The sequence below is a fragment of the Talpa occidentalis genome, unplaced genomic scaffold (genome assembly GCF_014898055.3).
Source record: "Talpa occidentalis isolate TD23 unplaced genomic scaffold, MPIMG_talOcc4v2.1 talOcc4.15, whole genome shotgun sequence".
Lineage (NCBI taxonomy): Eukaryota > Metazoa > Chordata > Mammalia > Eulipotyphla > Talpidae > Talpa > Talpa occidentalis.
The window spans coordinates 28698058-28715252 of record NW_023601543.1 but is presented as its reverse complement, the minus strand read 5'-3'; the positions used below and the strand labels follow the sequence as shown (position 1 = coordinate 28715252).

At 45.8% G+C, this 17195-nt stretch overlaps 1 protein-coding gene across 3 annotated transcripts in view; it reads left to right on the top strand.

The window, feature by feature from the left end:
* Positions 1-17195, top strand: part of FRMPD3 (FERM and PDZ domain containing 3) — a 126860-nt gene that overhangs the window by 68452 nt on the left and 41213 nt on the right. For 2 of the 3 annotated variants that reach the window (XM_054695620.1, XM_054695618.1), the window contains exons 3-6: positions 681-783; positions 4325-4370; positions 13261-13365; positions 15491-15592. In XM_054695620.1, the coding sequence (XP_054551595.1) occupies positions 681-783; positions 4325-4370; positions 13261-13365; positions 15491-15592 (356 nt within the window). The remainder of the gene's footprint in view (positions 1-680; positions 784-4324; positions 4371-13260; positions 13366-15490; positions 15593-17195) is intronic. The other variant, XM_054695619.1, reaches the window with a different exon arrangement.

Genomic DNA, 17195 nt, shown 5'->3' with positions numbered 1-17195 from the left:
CCACCCTTTGCCCCAACCAAGAAGGTAGGGCCCTCAGACAGGTCTGCTCTCTTAACCTGGACAGTAGACGTGGGAAGGAGAGAGGCAGATTGCTGACAGCCCGCGATTGAGGGTCTGTGCCTTCTTCCCTTCGTGTATTGGAGGGCAGCATCTCTCAGTGTGGGGAATAAAGTAAACACTTGGGGTCTTTTAGTCAATCCCCCTGAGATGCCTAGATCATTCCAGACCAGTGAATTATGTTTCAGTAAGAAGATTCCTCCCCCTCCCTTCATTCCCTGCAGCACCTCCAGCACTCTGGAAGTCATTCTTTGTGCCTAAGCAGATCCCTCCTAGTGAAATGGAAGTCTGTTCCTCTTCAGAACCAAGCCAGCCGGGTGCGCTTTAAGCTCATCTGAGGACCAGACCTGGCCTTGGGGTCTTTTGCTACCACACCACTCCCAGACAGAGGAGGTCCACTCCATTCTCCTTCAGTTCTCTGCCCCACAGCTGCCATTGGCAGCCGTGGCCAAGAGCTCCACCAGCGCTCCTGCTCCTCCAACACCCCACTCCGCCTGCACCTGCACCTTGTCCTGCAACCCTCAATGCACTTCAGCTCCCACTGGCACTGGTAACTCCAGCCCAGGCCTGTGCTTTCCCAGCAGTGGCTCTAAGCCCTCACTCCTCTCTCCTCTCCTCTGCAGGAGGCCCCTCTGAGGACAAGCTCCTGGCTGGTGACCAGATTGTGGCTATTAATGAGGAAGACGTGAGTGAAGCCCCCAGGGAGAGGTTCATAGAACTCATCAGGTAACAGGGGCCTCTTGGGCCTTGGCAGGGAGCTGAGCAGTACCCCTTCCACTGTCCCACGGGGCTACCACTGTCCTCCCTGACCCTAAGAGAGGCGCCCTTGCAGGCAGAGCAGCCTAGTCAGGGCTCCTGGCTACCCAGGACTTCAGGGGCCAGCCCTCCAGGATCCCCGGGGGCCTTCTCCACATTCTGGGTTAGACTTCTGCAGCCAAGTAAGCCCACAGGAGGCTGCTGTGAAAGCCTCACCTCACCTCCCTCTACCCAACTACCCCCCTCACCCAGACCCTTTGGATTTTGACTTACTGTGCAGTAGGACAGACCAAGTAACCGATGAGAACCAAGCAAGCCATTAAAGGAACACTGAGAGAAGCACAGTGTGAGAAAGACAGAGTTTCCCGCCTTTCCACAGCCACACCCCAAAATCCCAAGGAGAAGCACATCCAAATTCCTGGCCAGAGGGCTAAGGACAGGAACCTGCCATCGTAGATTTTGCTTATGGTGTGTGTGACATAGCCGCCTAGATGGGGGCAGGTGAGAGAAGGACAGGAGTGTACAGGCACCACCACCACCTGTACATGGGGGTAATCACACTGACATCATTTCCCCTCCCTTACCACTGTACCCCACACATGCACACCATCCACAACATGCACCCCCCCACACACACACTCCCATCTATACCACACGCACGCCATGCGTACCACACACACAACACATGCACACATACATACACACCACCCACAACATGCACACTATACACACACATTGTGCATACCACACACGAACACCACCACCTATACCATAGACACACCATGCATACCACACACACCATACCTATCACACATACCACACATGCAAGTATAACATCTACAACATGCATACCACACACACCATCTCTACCTTACTCATACCATGCATACTACACACCATGCATATCACACCACACATACCACAAATGCACACACAATATCTACAACATGCACACCACATACCACATGCACCATGCATATCATACCACACACCACAGGTGCACACACATCCACAACATGCACACCACATACACACCATACACACACATGCGTACACACCGTCTATACCATACAGATGTTACATACCTTCACACACCATACCTATCACACACACACACCATACACATGCACACACCCCATGGATATCACACCACAAATGCACACACACCACTCACAACACATAAGCCATGCATACCACACACATGCACACACATGCCATCTATACCACACACACCATGCACACCACACCCACACTATATACAAACCCCACCATGCATATCATGATACCACACATACTATGTATACCACATATCACATAGACACACAGTATGCAAAGTACACACACAGCTACCTCATACACACACACACCACCTGTACACTCCCTTGCATAGATGTGTTGATAAAGAATGAGAGAATGAGAAGATAGAAATAAAGGCTCTAGATTCCATGGTCTAGTTTGGGGGACCTTGACTATCTCCAACAAATGAAACCATGGGCGCTATCTCTCCTGCTCCCTCTGCTTCTTGTAGTCTGTTTCATCTCCTTCAGCCCCTCTTGATTTGAAGTGATTCCATCTCACTAGTCTGTCTTGTTCTCCACCTGCCCCCAGAGTGCCTCCCTCTCCTTCACAGGCAGACTTAGCACCCTGTTTACGCAACAGTACCTCCCACTAGCCCTGGCGGGGTTGAGTGTTCCTTTCTGAGGTCCAGAGCATGTCTTTCTTCCATGCTTCCCACCAAGTTCTGTATCTTGGAATGTGTCTGATCCCTAATAACCTTTAGTTTGTCTCCTCCAAGTTCAATTGTCCATTGCATTCTCCCACCCTTCACCACCACAGTAATATGGGTGCATTCTTTCAGCCCCGCAGTGTGTGTTGGGGTACTTTTAGCCTAACTTCTCAGAAGTCTTTGCTTCTAGTAGATTATCTTTGAACCCTAGAACAAGGTAGCCCAATTTTGTGAGGGAGTTCAGAGCTCTTCAGGGTCAAGACAGAATTCACTTTTTTGATAAGCTCAGGGGTGAATGAGTTATTCATTTATTCATTCAATCAATATTTATTATCAGGTATCTAATACACACCAGGCACTGTTCTAAGCACTGAATATATAGCAGTGAATAAGACAGAAAATGCCTGCCCATTGCTATTTACATTATAAGCAATAACTATGATACATAAGTGATGGCACCGTATACTAGCAGGTGATGAATGTTATTGAATAGAAAATGGATGAAAGTAAAGAGGATCAGATGCTGGGTGTAGGGTATAGAGTGCAACTTCAAATAGCATGCCAGTGTCAGCCACATTGAGAAGGTAACATTTGAAGAAAAACTTAAAGGAAGTGAGGGTTTTGGAGACAGAGAAGAGCCAGTGAAAAGACCCTAGGGCAGGAATGTGTCTGACATGTTTGGGAAGAGGAGATGCCAGTGTGTGGAGTGAAATAGATAAGGTAGGGGGAGAGTTGTAGCCGTTCTAAGGACTTTGGCTTTGTTTTGCCAAAGTGGGGAGACCTGGCAGGGGCTGGAGCAGATGAGTCACATGATCTGGCTTATACTCTGCCCCAGCCCTATTCAAGAGTCAGGTTTTCCCCTAGTGTTTTCCTTGGAACACAACTCTTTCCTCTCCTTGGGTGCTTCCCAGCTCCTGGGACTGATTCATCCCTGGATTTCACTTCACTGAGTATGGAAAATGATCACATAGGAGCAGGGGGTCTTGGCCTTTCTTGAATACCCAGTATCAAGGACATTTTGTCTCTTGCGTATCCTTATTCCAGAAACATCTGAAAGATATCAGCAAGGAGAGGGCAAGCTCCTTCAAGGCAAACTCCTTCCATTTTTTTTTGAGTTCTTTCAAAGGATTGTGTGTTCCTGGGAGAGATTTTCATACCTCACAACCTGTTTGATCATTAGCATAATTCTTGTCAATTTTGAAACTCTTCTGAATACTTGCTATCTGGAGAGGCTTGACTTCCATCTGTTGCTCCCCGGTTCTCATTTTTTGGTCCTTCAATTAAAAAAAAATCTGCTGAGTATGAGTCATGGTGACCAAATGACCTCCTTTGGGTTTTTCCTCTGAATTTATCCTCTTGCTTAAATACCAAATTGCCAATAATCGTGGTACATGCTTCCCAGGACTTTGACTGTGTGCCCTTTGAGTTCCATAATTTAGGCCTTTAGTTTTCCTTGAGAATTTTCTAGTCTACAAATAAAATTGCTCCAATGATTTGGTGATTTCTACAGAGAGAATGTGAGAAGGAATATAAAAAGAAGTTCTGAAAAATGACAACCCCAGCGGTAATGGTAATACTGTCTAGCAGCTGCCTGTGTGAACCTTTATGAATGGTTTATATCAGTCACCACATGGAGGCGAGACCATGATGCAAATATTCAGATTGCCCTCTGTCCTAATCCATATACCTGAATGCAGCCCAGGGAAAATTCTGGTGTTGCTTCTTGTGCTAGATGAATACCTAGTGCATGATACACTACTGTCTTATTCCCTCTTCTCTCTGTAGGAGTGCTAAGGAATTCATCGTTCTTACAGTTCTGCACACTCATCAGGTGAGTGAGCCTTTTTGTCACCCGCCCTTCTTCCTAACTGAGATGAGAGGACATCATATTGGAAAGGGACATTGACTGGACAAGAGGTGGGGGGAGAGACTATGACCAAGAAATTGTGAGCCAAGGAGTGAATTCAAAGAATAATTTCTGAACATCTTGTGTACTCTCATATCCAAGGCTTGAGAGTTTTGAAGGGCCATACAGTACTATGTTCTGCCCTGTGCCCTCTGCTTTACCCTACTTGCACCGCCCATGATCCCTGTTCCAGAGATAATTTCTACCTCTTTTTTGCTGTGCTCCATCAAAAATTACTTTACAGTGTCCAACTCCCATACAGTTTTTGTGAAAGGTAGGGTGCTAATCTTGTTCATTCATTCGCACAGCTATTTACTAAATGGATGAAAATGTAAGCAATCCAATACCATAGGTAAGGACTTTAATATAAAGTTGTTAAAGAGGTACAGTTGGACGAACAGGTTCATCTTTGTTCTGGTACAGTCACTAACGGGCTATATGACCTTTGGTGAGTCATTTTCCTTTTCTGAACCTATATTCCACATTAGTAAATTGAAGGGTTTAGACTAGAATAATGTTCCCCAAACTTGCCTAATAATAATCAAGACTGCTTATTTAAAATGAAGATCTTGAGGGGAATGAGGCAAGGGGAAAAAAAAAGTGAAGATCTCCAGGCCTCTCTCCTCAAGAATTGGAATCAGAAGACCCAGTGTCCATTACTCAGTTATAACCTTCTAGAAATTTTAATTCAAATGTGCAAACTCAGGTGCAAAACTTCATGGGCAAAACTTGGAACCCTCCTTCCACCTCCAGCCTATCTGTACCTTCCCAATGTCCCCATTACACCACAGAACTGATGTCCAAACCCCATTCCATAGCCACAGGAGAGGTCACAACAGTTGGGGTTGGATACATGAAGTCAGGGGAGTCATCCTGGAGGAAGCTGCACCTGAGTTCGACCTTGAAGGAGGGATGGGCTGGGCTTTCCTAGACAGAGAAGGTGAGAAAGATTTTCCAGAGAGACGACATTTCTTTACAAAGCCAGGGATATTGCACAGGTGCATAGCACAGGTTCACCAGTCAGAGGGGTGGGATTCAAATCAAGCTCTGGCATTAACTGCCTCTCCTCAAGGGCCCAGACTTCTTCTATGTCATTGTGAACCACACACACCCACAAATGCACATATATACCACAAGCACATGGGCACTTGTGCATGCTCACTCCCAAAGTGCTAGGCCTTTCTCAAAAGAAATTCTGCTCAATCACAATTCCCCTGCCTCTGAGCATGCAAGCCTCACCCCTCGGTGGACGTAACAGCCCCTCTGTCCCTGTGTGCTGTTGCCTAACGGGCACTTGAGCATCAGTCTTCACTCCTCAATCTTTTGTCGTGAATGTGGCCACCCGTTCTCCCCTAAAAACATGCTTGTGTGGTTATAATTTACAGCCTCTGCTCGGAGACCCATTGTGGGTAACTTTGTTAGTTAGGTCGCCTCAAATCTCTGTTCCTTGTAGAATCCTTCCATGACTGCCTTTCTAAGATAGCATCAACCTGTCATTGTCTCCTAATGCTGCTTAATTTTTCCACCAGAATAAATTTTTAAACATAATTTAGTTATTTGAAAATAATTATAGATTCATAGGAAGTCACAAAGCTAGTGTGGAGACATCTTTGTATACCCTTTGCTCTATTTCTCCCGAGTTCCATCTTGCATAACTACAGTATCATCTCCAAAGCAGGACCTTGATGTGTGTGTATAGTTCAAAGTCAATCGGTCACCTGTGTGAGTTCATGTAGCCACCAACACAGTCAAGATACTGGATATTTCTATCACTGAAAAAACCCAAACGTAACCCTTTTATAACCACACACGCCTCCCTCCTAACCCCAAGTCCTGTAAAGCACGAATGCATTCTCCTTACCTGCATTTTCGTAATTTCCAGAATATTTTAATAAGAGAATATAGAATGTAATCTTTGGGGATTTTTTTTCCCCACTCGGCATACTGCCATTGAGATACCCAGGTTGTTAGATGTATCAATAGTTTATTCCCTTTTATTACTGAGCAGTATTCCATGGTATTTATGGTTTGGATGTACCACAGTTTTAGTCATCCACCCATTTAAAAACATCTGGTTTGAGGCTAGATTTTGGCTAATACAAATACAGCTTCCATAAACATCCATGTGCAGGACAAGTGCCCAAGAGTGCAATTGCTCAGTCATATATTAAGTGCATGTTTAGTTTATTAAGAAACTGCCAGGCTATTTTTCCAAAGTGGCTGTACCATTTTACCAATTCCAGTGAAATACCATGTTTAGATATATTTATTATCTAGCCCATTAGAATGTCAGTCCCACAAGGGTAGGGACTGTGTTTTGTTCACTGTTGTATGTCCAGCACCTAGTACAGAGTAGACACTCCATGAATATTTGTTGAAGGAATAAGGGAAACACAACTTCCATCCATCAGAGCAATCTAAACTCAAGTGTCCAAACTTAGACGCAGAATGAATAATGCTCCTGAACTCTTTCCCAACTTCCCCATCCCAGGGCCCCCATCTCTCCCTCTCCCTCATCTCCTAGTTCTGTTGCCTTCTCCTGGCCCATCCTAAGACCCTTTTACTATAGCCAGGCTGCTCTCTTTCCATTTTTGTACAATTATTAGTTCTTACCGCCTTGTGGACTTCTGTCCTTATACAAACTCACATCTCATCTAATACATGTCTGTTTCCTTTAAGATCTGGCTTGAGATGCCTGTCTTCCAAATACCTTTGACTAACCTCAGTGGGACATTTTCATCCATCCATTCATTCATTCATTCATCAAACACTTATTGAATGGCTACTATTTTAGGTGCTTTTCTAGGCTGGGAATAGAGCAGTGCACAGGCCGGATAGGGTCCCTACCCTCACTGAACTTAAATTCTAGTTATTGGTCTTGTGCTGTCTAAACCCTTAGAGCAAAGAAATGAGCATGTACACACAGGGGTGACAGTCAAAACAATTAACAACCTGTATAGTTGGGGTTAGCCAGTCAAAACATAAAACAGCCATAGACACTGGAGCAGAGTCTTGGAGCCCCCTAATTGCACCAGGTGTTAACCCTTTAGTTGATCATTTGCAAAGAGGTACTTGGGGAGAGGTCAGGCAGCACCCAGGAAGTTCAGGGGGGTGACTGCTTAGCAGTCAGTGTGAAAGACTCCCTCAACATTTTATAATAGGTATGACCAGAGCAGCATATTCCAACTTTACGTCAGCCTTGCGCACGCACACAGTCGATCTTGATTACCTATAGATTCCACACTTGCAAATTCACCTACTCCCTAAAATGTATTTGTAACACAAAAATCAAAACTCATAGTGCTTTTCTGATCATTTGCGGCCATGCACAGACCTTGAAAATTTTGAATTGCCCAATGTACCTATTCCCAACTGAGTCCCAAAAATGTGACGAAGGTCTGCTTCTTGTTGCAGCTGTCATACAGAGGTGTCCCAAGGATGGAAACAGTAGGGGGCAGTGCAGTGTAGTGTAAGAAGCTTCATCTCTGGGGCCAATTGGAAGGGGTTGGAATCTCAACTCTAACACCAGTTACTGGAATGGCCTAAGGCAAATCACTAAAAACTTCAAAACCTTATTTTCTCCTGGTGTAATAAAGAAACTAGAACCCACCAGATGAGTTTAGAATTTAAGATAATAATCTATGTGAGACACACACGTACTCCCCTCGGAACAACTCTTCAGTATTCATTAGTTCAGTGTTCCAGATGACTTTGCAGAACATAACTACCATTACAAGAGTCTACTGAGATCTTCTCTCTGAACTGTAGTGAAGGTTTCTTGAAGACCTCCAGCGTGTATTCGGTGATATAGCCCCTGCATCACACACCCATTACTGTGTCTTCAGCAGGCTCTTGGCATTTCATGGCCTTGCAGAGACTGGTGCCTTTTAACCAAACTCTTGTCACATTATAAAGCTTGATTACCTCTTCTTCCAAACATCAATTTCCTGATCATTCCAGGATGCAGCCCAGGAATCTGTATTTTTCATAGCAACCACGGGTGATTGTGATGTTCTGAAGAATTTGGGACACATTGGAATAGTAATCTGTAAGGATCCTTCCAGCCCCTATATTCTCTGTCTGCTAATGGTCTAACACAGTGTTTCTAGATCCTGCCAATACAGTAAAACCATCTGTGAAGCTCTTAAGATTATTGCCTGGGTTCCATCCCTGACCAGTTAAATTAGAAACTCTGGGGAGGGAGCACAGGGATTGGTCTTTTGAAAGGGTTGCCCAAATAATTTTTATGTACCAATCAAGAACTACTGACCTAATATGTAGTCTCTTTCAGATAATATTTTTCATTTAAAGGACTGACTTTGACCATTGCGGGATATTTTAGGAAGTCATGGGGTCTTTTCCCAGGGCCTCTCAAACTATATTGCATTGATAACCACATATGAAGCCTACATTTAAGCAAGAGTGTTCCTTAATCTTTGACCAACATTCCTCATGATTCAATGCATATTAATCTTGGTACCCTTAGACCTTGATACACAGTATGTCCTCAATAAGTATTTTTAAATAAGTAAAGTACTGGGTTGTGACCAAGAATGGCCCCAATACAGCAAGCAGTCCCTTCCAGTGAAATTCTACTTTTCTGATTCTGAAAACTTAGCCTATACCTAAAAAGTCTGAATCCCCTCTACCTGGAGCCACCTGCCCCAAAACAAGAAGCTGACACAATGGGAACTAATGCAGAAAACTGACTTTCCACAGAGCTTCTCGGATGTATAGTACTTGGCAGATGGTATCTGCTCAAACCATCTTTACTGAATTGATGAATTAATTTTATTACCCTAGGCATTCAATTACTATTTCTTATTCTGTGCCTACTCTGTGCTTGGTGCTAGGGGCCGACATAGTGATATAAAATGCCATCTCTTCCTTTACAACCTGGTTGAAGAGATGAGTGATGGCAGTGTGGATTAACAAGGAGTACTATAGGAAATCCAGAAAGGGGAATGGAGGAGTTGGGGAAGGTAGAATTTCAAGGTAAAATTTGTTCTAGGGTTTAGAAGCAGCCTTTCGAGGAGCCGAGAGACAATTGGGGGGGCCTCCCTGGTGGCACAAGAGGTTAAAATGCAACTTATGAAGCAATCCGCAGCCTCTACAGCACGGAGTTCGATCCACGGCCGGCCAGGGAGCAACCCACATGGCGCAGCAGACCTCTCCTGACTCGCCCGCTGCTCCCCTCAGCAGTGTATTTCAGTCAGTCTGCCTGTCCTGTTCCCCACTCTGTCTCTGGTGAATCCTCTCATCCCCCACACCTCTGGCCTGTACCCCAGCTCTTGTATGCATAATCTTTTTTTTTTTTTTTTAAAAAAGATAGACATGGTAACCCTGAAGTGCATGGATGGGAAGAGACAACATAAGAAGGTGGGCACAGAAGTGATAAGAAACTCTGTGTCTAGGGAGCCACCCTCATAGGTGAGAAATGAGGGGCATGAGTGACATGGGTGGGCTTGGAAGCTGGAAAGAGATCGTAGTCACCTTTAGGCATGCCAAGTGCAAGAAGGATGGCTCCTGGGGTCCTGTATCAGCCTTCTGGTGGAATCAAGATGGCCCTACCATTGTCTCAGGCTCGCACAGTGGTTGCTATGGAAATTGATTGTAAGTAGGCTCAGGTGTCAAAGACAACAAGCCAGCAGAAAGAATCAGGAGGCTGGCATCAGAGTTTCAGAGACCTGAGCTCCATCCCCTTAAAATCCCCTTTGTGGTTATCAAAATGGGGTCCTATCATGCACCAAAATGTTTGGCCATATACCCAACTTTGGCCAAGACATGACTGAACACAGCCCCAAAAATCTGTACTAATAGATCCACCAAATTTAAAAATGGTCAGAAAAGCCACCAGCTGCTGAATTCAGTCCTGAGGGAGAGGCAGGCTCTCTCATCTATTGCTTATTCCACCGAACTGCTGGCTTCATATTTACTTCAAGGGGCTTGCAGTGGCCCCGGAGGTACTTAGCAATTCTAGTCCCGTGTTTCAAGCCAAAATTCATTTTAGCCAGAAAGGGTGCCTGTTGCAAAATGAGACTCCCAGATGCTTAGAGGGAAAATGGGGTCAGTGAAGAGCTCAGATATCCCAGCTTTAAGGTGATCAATTAATCTATGCCTTATGGTTTAGGATATTTTCAACAATATAAATCCCTAGGTCCTACCCCTAGCCTCACAGACATTTTGACTTCTGAAGTCTGGTGGGGGTCTAGAAAACTGGGTTTTGACAAGCACTCCCCTCTGTTTCTTATCAGGCCAGTTTTAGAAACAGTGAGTGAGTGTGTGCTAATGAGTTAGTGCAAAGGTTGGCAAGGCTTTTCTGTAAAAGGCTGTATAGTAAATATTGTAGTCTTTGTAGACCACACATGGTAGCAGAGAAAATGGCCATAAACAATACGTAAATAAAGATCATGACTGTATCTGATAAAGTTTTATTCCCAAAAATAGGGGCCATAGTCGACTGGCTCCTTAAGCATGTTCCTTGCTTTTCCCCGGTACCACATTTGCATTTTGACCACGTCCTTCCCAATTTTCCATATTTTAATTCAAATAAGTCACCTTAATAGGCCCCATAGCTGAGTTTTGAGGACGTTTTGGGATTGGGAGACCTCTGACAGCCCCTTGTGTTGCACTGAAAAGCAGGCATCACCTGTGTCTAAGCACAAGGCTAGATGTGACTCCGTGACATTTGGCAGAGACCAGCTGGCAATGAGTGAGTCACCATCAACGATTAAGGCTGGAGACTGAGAATAGGATGGAGTCTTAGAGACCAGCAGGACAAGGGTCAATGAGGAATGAGGCACAAACAAGCTGAAAATAACTCTAAATCAGACACCGGAAATGATTTTTACCCCTGAAAAGATTGGCAATTCCGTTTCCTCCTTCATGACTCTGTTCCTATAAATATCGGAATCTTTTGTTTATAGTGGAATCTCTAGGACAGGCTCTAATCTTGCACTCTTGATAGAGAGAACAAGGAGTCCATCCCCTACGCGTATGTGAATACATAAAAGATAGCAGTTGGGGTCCTTCCTATGTTCAGATCCATTAATAGGACCAATGTAGAACCAGATCCAGAATCAGTGGATGAAAGACAAGAATGGACTTCCACCTTTAGACTCAGGAAATCTGGATTCTGGTTTCAGTTCCACTACCATACGTGATACTTTGAGTAGATCATATCCTCTTCCCAGGCTTCTGTTCCACATATAAAAATGAAGAGTGAGTGGACTCTGTGGCCCATTCAGGTCTCTAGAGATGCTTTGTTCCACATAGTGCAGAGGGGCCTCCAGTTGCAGGTGATACAGAAAAAGGAGTGGGTGACTGTCGGAGAGAATGAAGATTTCACCTGCCTCCTGTTTCTGGCACCTCAGGTAGAAATTTGGACTATTGTGGACATGGAGTCAAGCTGCCTGAACATGCTATAGATCTTTCTAGCTTTCCCCGTTCCTTTGCTCCTGCCACAGCCTGAAGCCCTACCCAGGATTTGAGCACCAGGCTGGGACACACACAGAGACATTTCTTGACTCCCATGAATAAACAATTATGTAATCACTTTTTTGCAACAATCTCTAGCCCTGGATTTCATTGTGCTTTATTGTCTGCTGCCCACAAACTGTCCCCAACTCTCAGGATGAGACCACTAAGGTGCCTTCAACTCAGTGCTTTTCTAATAGGACTGCACTTTGAAGCCATACTGATTTCAAAAAGATGAGTATTTTTTTAATTTATTTATGCATACAAGAACTGGGGTGCAGGCCAGAGGTGTAGGGGGTGAGAGAATTCACCAGAGACAGAGTGGGGAGCAGAACAGGCAGATCTACTGAGATACACTACTGAGGGGAGCAGCGGGCAAGACAGGAGAGGTCTGCTATGCCATGTGGATAGCTCCCTGGCCTGGGATCGAACTCCTGAGGCAGTGCCTGGTAATACCTTCATAGTGCTGAGGCTTAACCCCTTGCAGCACCAGAGAGGCCCCTGGTCTGACTTCTTGCTGAATCCCTGATCACCTGAAACTGGTGCCTGATGCATAGTAGTTTCTCCCTCCATTATCATTTGAATAAATAAATGCCCTCAAAGACCTGCAGGGGGTAGGAGGAGGGCCTTCCCAGAATTCCTGCATTTCCTGGCTAGGGGCTAAACTCCAGCATATGCTAACCATGTGTCCTACTGACTTTGTGGGAGTGTTTTTAAGAACTAGAGAGCCTAGTTCATCCTTGGGGCATTTCTTATACAATTGGGTGAATGAAGTGGTGGAGAGCCCAGAACCAGAAAGCCAGGAGACCTGGGTAAAAATCCCCAATGTCTCTGTTTCTCAACAGTGTAGAAATTGTGGATAAATCTTGAAGCACTAAGCCTCTCTTCTCCCACATCTAAAATATTATTTTTATGATCCTCCTTCCTAGGGGCAGGATATATCTGAAATGAATAAGATCATTTCTGTAAGTCCTTTGAGATGCTTGTATTCAGATGTAATAAAAACTACCATTTAGATATATCTCACATTAAGAAAACCAAATATATAAAATTTCAGTGTATGTTGTTGCTAAAGAATTTTTGCAAACTCCCCTAGGCCTAGAGCATTAATAATGGGATCAATTTACCCAAATTCATTTCATAACCAACTTTTTCAGAACATAACAATCATGCAAGGAAGCACTTAGCACAGCCTTGCACCTAGGAGGGAATCAATATTTATTGGCTTATTGATCAGTAAGGCAGAGGCTACCTGTACTGAGATATCTTAACTCTGACATGGCAAAGGTCAGGTTTTTGCCAGGGATGGAGAACTGACCAGCCCTCTGTTCTTTTCCAGTCCCCCAAATCTGCCTTCATCAGTGCTGCTAAGAAGGCCAAGCTGAGATCCAATCCAGTGAAGGTCCGATTTTCTGAGCAGGTGGCAGTTGGAGAAACAGATGCAGTAAGTACAGCTTCAGCTCTTATTCCTCTGCCCTTGGTGAGTCCAGCCTGGCCGTGGAGGTCTCCCTTTGGTGTGGTTGTGTTATAGGGCAGGAAGAGGGGCACCCCAGACCCCACAAAACTGCCTACTCTAAATGGGTTCTGCCATTTGCCGCATTAACACAAAACATGAGACTTTAATGGGAAGGAACCTTAATACAATTAGTAAACAATACAGGAAAGGCAAAGAATCTAGTTTTTAAATCAAGCACCCAAAGTTACCCGTCCCCTCGTGGGTAAAACTCCATCCAAATGGGATCGGCCCAGAGCAAGGCCCCAAAGCCTGCCCCAAGTCCAAAGCATCTTCCAGTGGGGACCCACAGGAAAGGGTCAGAAACAACCAGACAGGCCCGGAAGGAGAAGAGCAAAATCAAAATCAAGATAAAAGCTGCCATGGTCACCTCCCCACGGGTCTCACCCACATCTGTGTCCCCCAGTCCATGACTAAAAGGCAAGCGCAGTTTTTTTACGTGTCTCTAGACTCCAAGAGCCTCCTCCAGGTCTCCTTCTGGCTCCATCCTGCTTCCTTCCTCAGTCTCCTCTGCAGCTTCTTCTCTCCCTGCTCAGCTCCACCCTCCTTTTGGGTGGGGCAGGAAACCTGGAACCTTCCTCTTTTTGGGGGACCACCCTGTTACAATTGTTCATCTGCTGCTCCTCAGAGTGAACAACATTATGAAGGACTTAGAGGGGGAGGACCCCAGGGTCCAGGGAGGGTAGTGAGTGAGGGGAGGCATCCACAGGGGCCCTGGGCATAGTCTGGGGGAAGGGATATGTATCAGTTCACCCAACACGGTGGCCTAAGCTCAGCACACGTGCTCTGTAAACATCTTTTGGCTACTTGATAGAAGCAGGAAGGAAGTAGTGGTTTTCTGAAGATCTGGAGGAAGAGTGGCTGGTATAATTGAGCTCTCTGGAACAATTGAGCTGTTCACATTGAAGTGATCCTACAACTCCACATTTTACTAGAGGAGATCATGCAGCAGTGTGTGAAGCAGCCTAGGGGAAATGATACAGGTACTCATGAAGTCATGGAACTTTTATTAGGCACCTGCTGTGCTCCTAACCCCACAGCAAATGCAGAATAAATACCTACTTTCTGCCACTGCATTCCTCTCTGTGATGTTGGGGGCGACAAGTGGTTCAGATGGAGACAACAGGGACTCCACTGCCCGGTGGCATAGCTTCGAGGGGCAGGTGATGTTTGTCAGTCCATGCCATGAAACTGCCAACATAGGGGGTCATGGCCAGCTGCAGTGTTTCTCACTGCTTTGTGGGATTTACATGAGCCGAGCTGTCTCCTCCAGATGAGCAAATAAGAAGAGGTGGGCAGAGAGCAGAAAGATAAGTGTTCAGCACTCATAGATTGTGGCCAGAGTGCCCTTGGAATCCAAGGAAGTTGGTGATGTCCCAGTAGGGTGAGGGATGTGGGAGGGTAGGCAGATCTGACAGGCACTGGTGTGCTTTTGCAGCCTATGACGGATGTTTGTGGGGTTTGTGCACTGAGGCACAGCTGCAATTGAGAGAAGCTAGCAGACATAGTGTAAGCAGGAAATCAGTGGGGGTGGGGTGTCAGGCACCTCTATAGTTTGTTGAGGTAGGATAGGGATAGAGCGAGGCTGTCTTCCATCTCTACTTCCGTGACCTTCCCCAATCTAGGCCCATGCCCTTCCTCTTCTCCATTCCTCTTCCAGGAAGGTTCTGGAGCCCATGGGACTACTGGGGGGCCCCCACTAGGTAAACCATTTGAATAATTCATTGGGGTTTGGGCTTCAAGTCAGTCTGGCAGAAGAGGTTGGAGAGCAGCAGGCATTGGTGGGCAGAGAGGAAAGTGAGCAGCATGGAGTCCCTGCAGATCAGGTGAGGTAGACCCTGAGGTCCCAGTCACTAAGGGAACATTTGTGTCCTGCACCCTTGAAAATCCAGAGGAAATGTGACTTGAATTTGGAAAGTACAGACAGGCGCCCCCATCCCATCTCCACATTGCAGAGTAAGTCACCAAGGCGGGCCACCCAGGGAACCGCCATCCAGCTACCTCCCCCCTTCTTCCCCTCCTTCTCCTCCCTTCCCCACTCTGCCCTTCCTCACAGGCCTCACACACAGCCCTCACTCCAGACCAATCTGACCGCAAATACCACAGAATAGCTAAGACCCACCAGGGCCTCTTCTCTCGCTCCTGGACAGGCCACCAGGTAAGGTTCTTGTCTGAGAGACAAATATCAGTCCTCCACACTTGCTGTACCCAGGAAATTACCTGATGTCCCAACAGCGCCCCCACCCTGCCCCCACCAGCAGCTTCGATGATAGCAGTGTCACCCGTGGTAGGCACCTGGCGGAGTCCAGGCCCAGGTGATCCCAGGCCGTCCTATCATCCCTCTCCCTTGTGTTCCAGGCCTTTATTAAGCAGCCAGTGCAAAAATAAATCCTGTGGGCGTGCCTTGCCAACTCTATTTTTAAGCAAAATCAATTAAGTAATTATCTGAGTCCAACCCAGTGTGCTAAATAAAACCTGCCACCGCTGAGCGTCATCAGTCTGGGGATCCGGGGCCTCTGGGCTTGGCAAGAGCAAGGCATCTCTGGATCGGGGAGAGAATCAGCGAGTCATGCTTTTCCAACTATATATCCTATTTCTTCCCCACTGTGCCTTGACTCCTGACTCCCCACTGCTGCCAACTGCACCCCGACCCAGGTGGACTTGCTCGATTCTGTTTTCACACTTTCTCCCTGACAGTCTCTGGATCTGGATGTCTGTACACACCGTCGCCTTCAAAATCTAAATCCAGTTCACCTCACAAGGATAGCTTCACTGCCTTATTTTTATAGCATATTCTGTTTTTTATTGAGGTGACATTGCATTATAACATCATATATGTTTCAGATGTATATCACTGAAAATCAACATGTGTCGATACTACATTAAGTTCACCTCTAAAAGTCCGGTTCTATCCATCACCCTACAGTCAACCCCCTTCTCCCTGAAACCTTATCTTATAACTGTTTGGTTGCTTGGTTTTATAATTGTTCTTCAGTGGACTCATGTGCATGTGCCAGTGTCACTACCACAACAGTGTAAGACCAGACCCAAATCCTCTCTTTTTACCTTGTTTTTTTTTTTTAGGATTTATTTATTTATGCATACAAGAACTGGGCAACAGGCCAGAGGTGCGGGGGGGTGAGAGAATTCACCAGAGACAGAGTGGGGAGCAGGACAGGTGGATCTACTGAAATACACTGCTGAGTGGAGCAGCAAGCAAGTCAGGAGAGGTCTGCGCATCATGTGGGTATCTCCCTGGGCGGGGATTGAACTCGTGCTGCAGTGGCTGCAGATAGCTTCACAGTGCTGTGCTCAACCCCTTGCTCCACCATGGAGCCCTCTTTTTACCTTGTCCTCATGGGCTTAATATAGTGCTGGGCAAGCAGGAATGACTGAATGAATGCCCACCAAATTAAGGAATTGGCCATCTTATATAACTGCTCAGTTCCTGTAGAGCTCTAGACATTGGCCCAGGGAAATGGTTGAAGTCTCCTGATGAGTGTAATCATTCAAGTAGGCACATATTAAGCACGTAGTACTCATTTTGTCTGCAGCCATTTATTGAGCACCAAGTGTGTGCCAGGAACTCTGCTCAATATCAGGACTACAAATATTGACTAGGACATTGTTGTGCTCTGAGTTCACCATTTGATTATGAAAGACAAACATTCTTCAAAAATATCCTAAGAGCACTGAGAAAGGGATGTAGAAGTTGCTATAGGAACACATGAGAACACCACGTCTGATGACCTGGCAATATT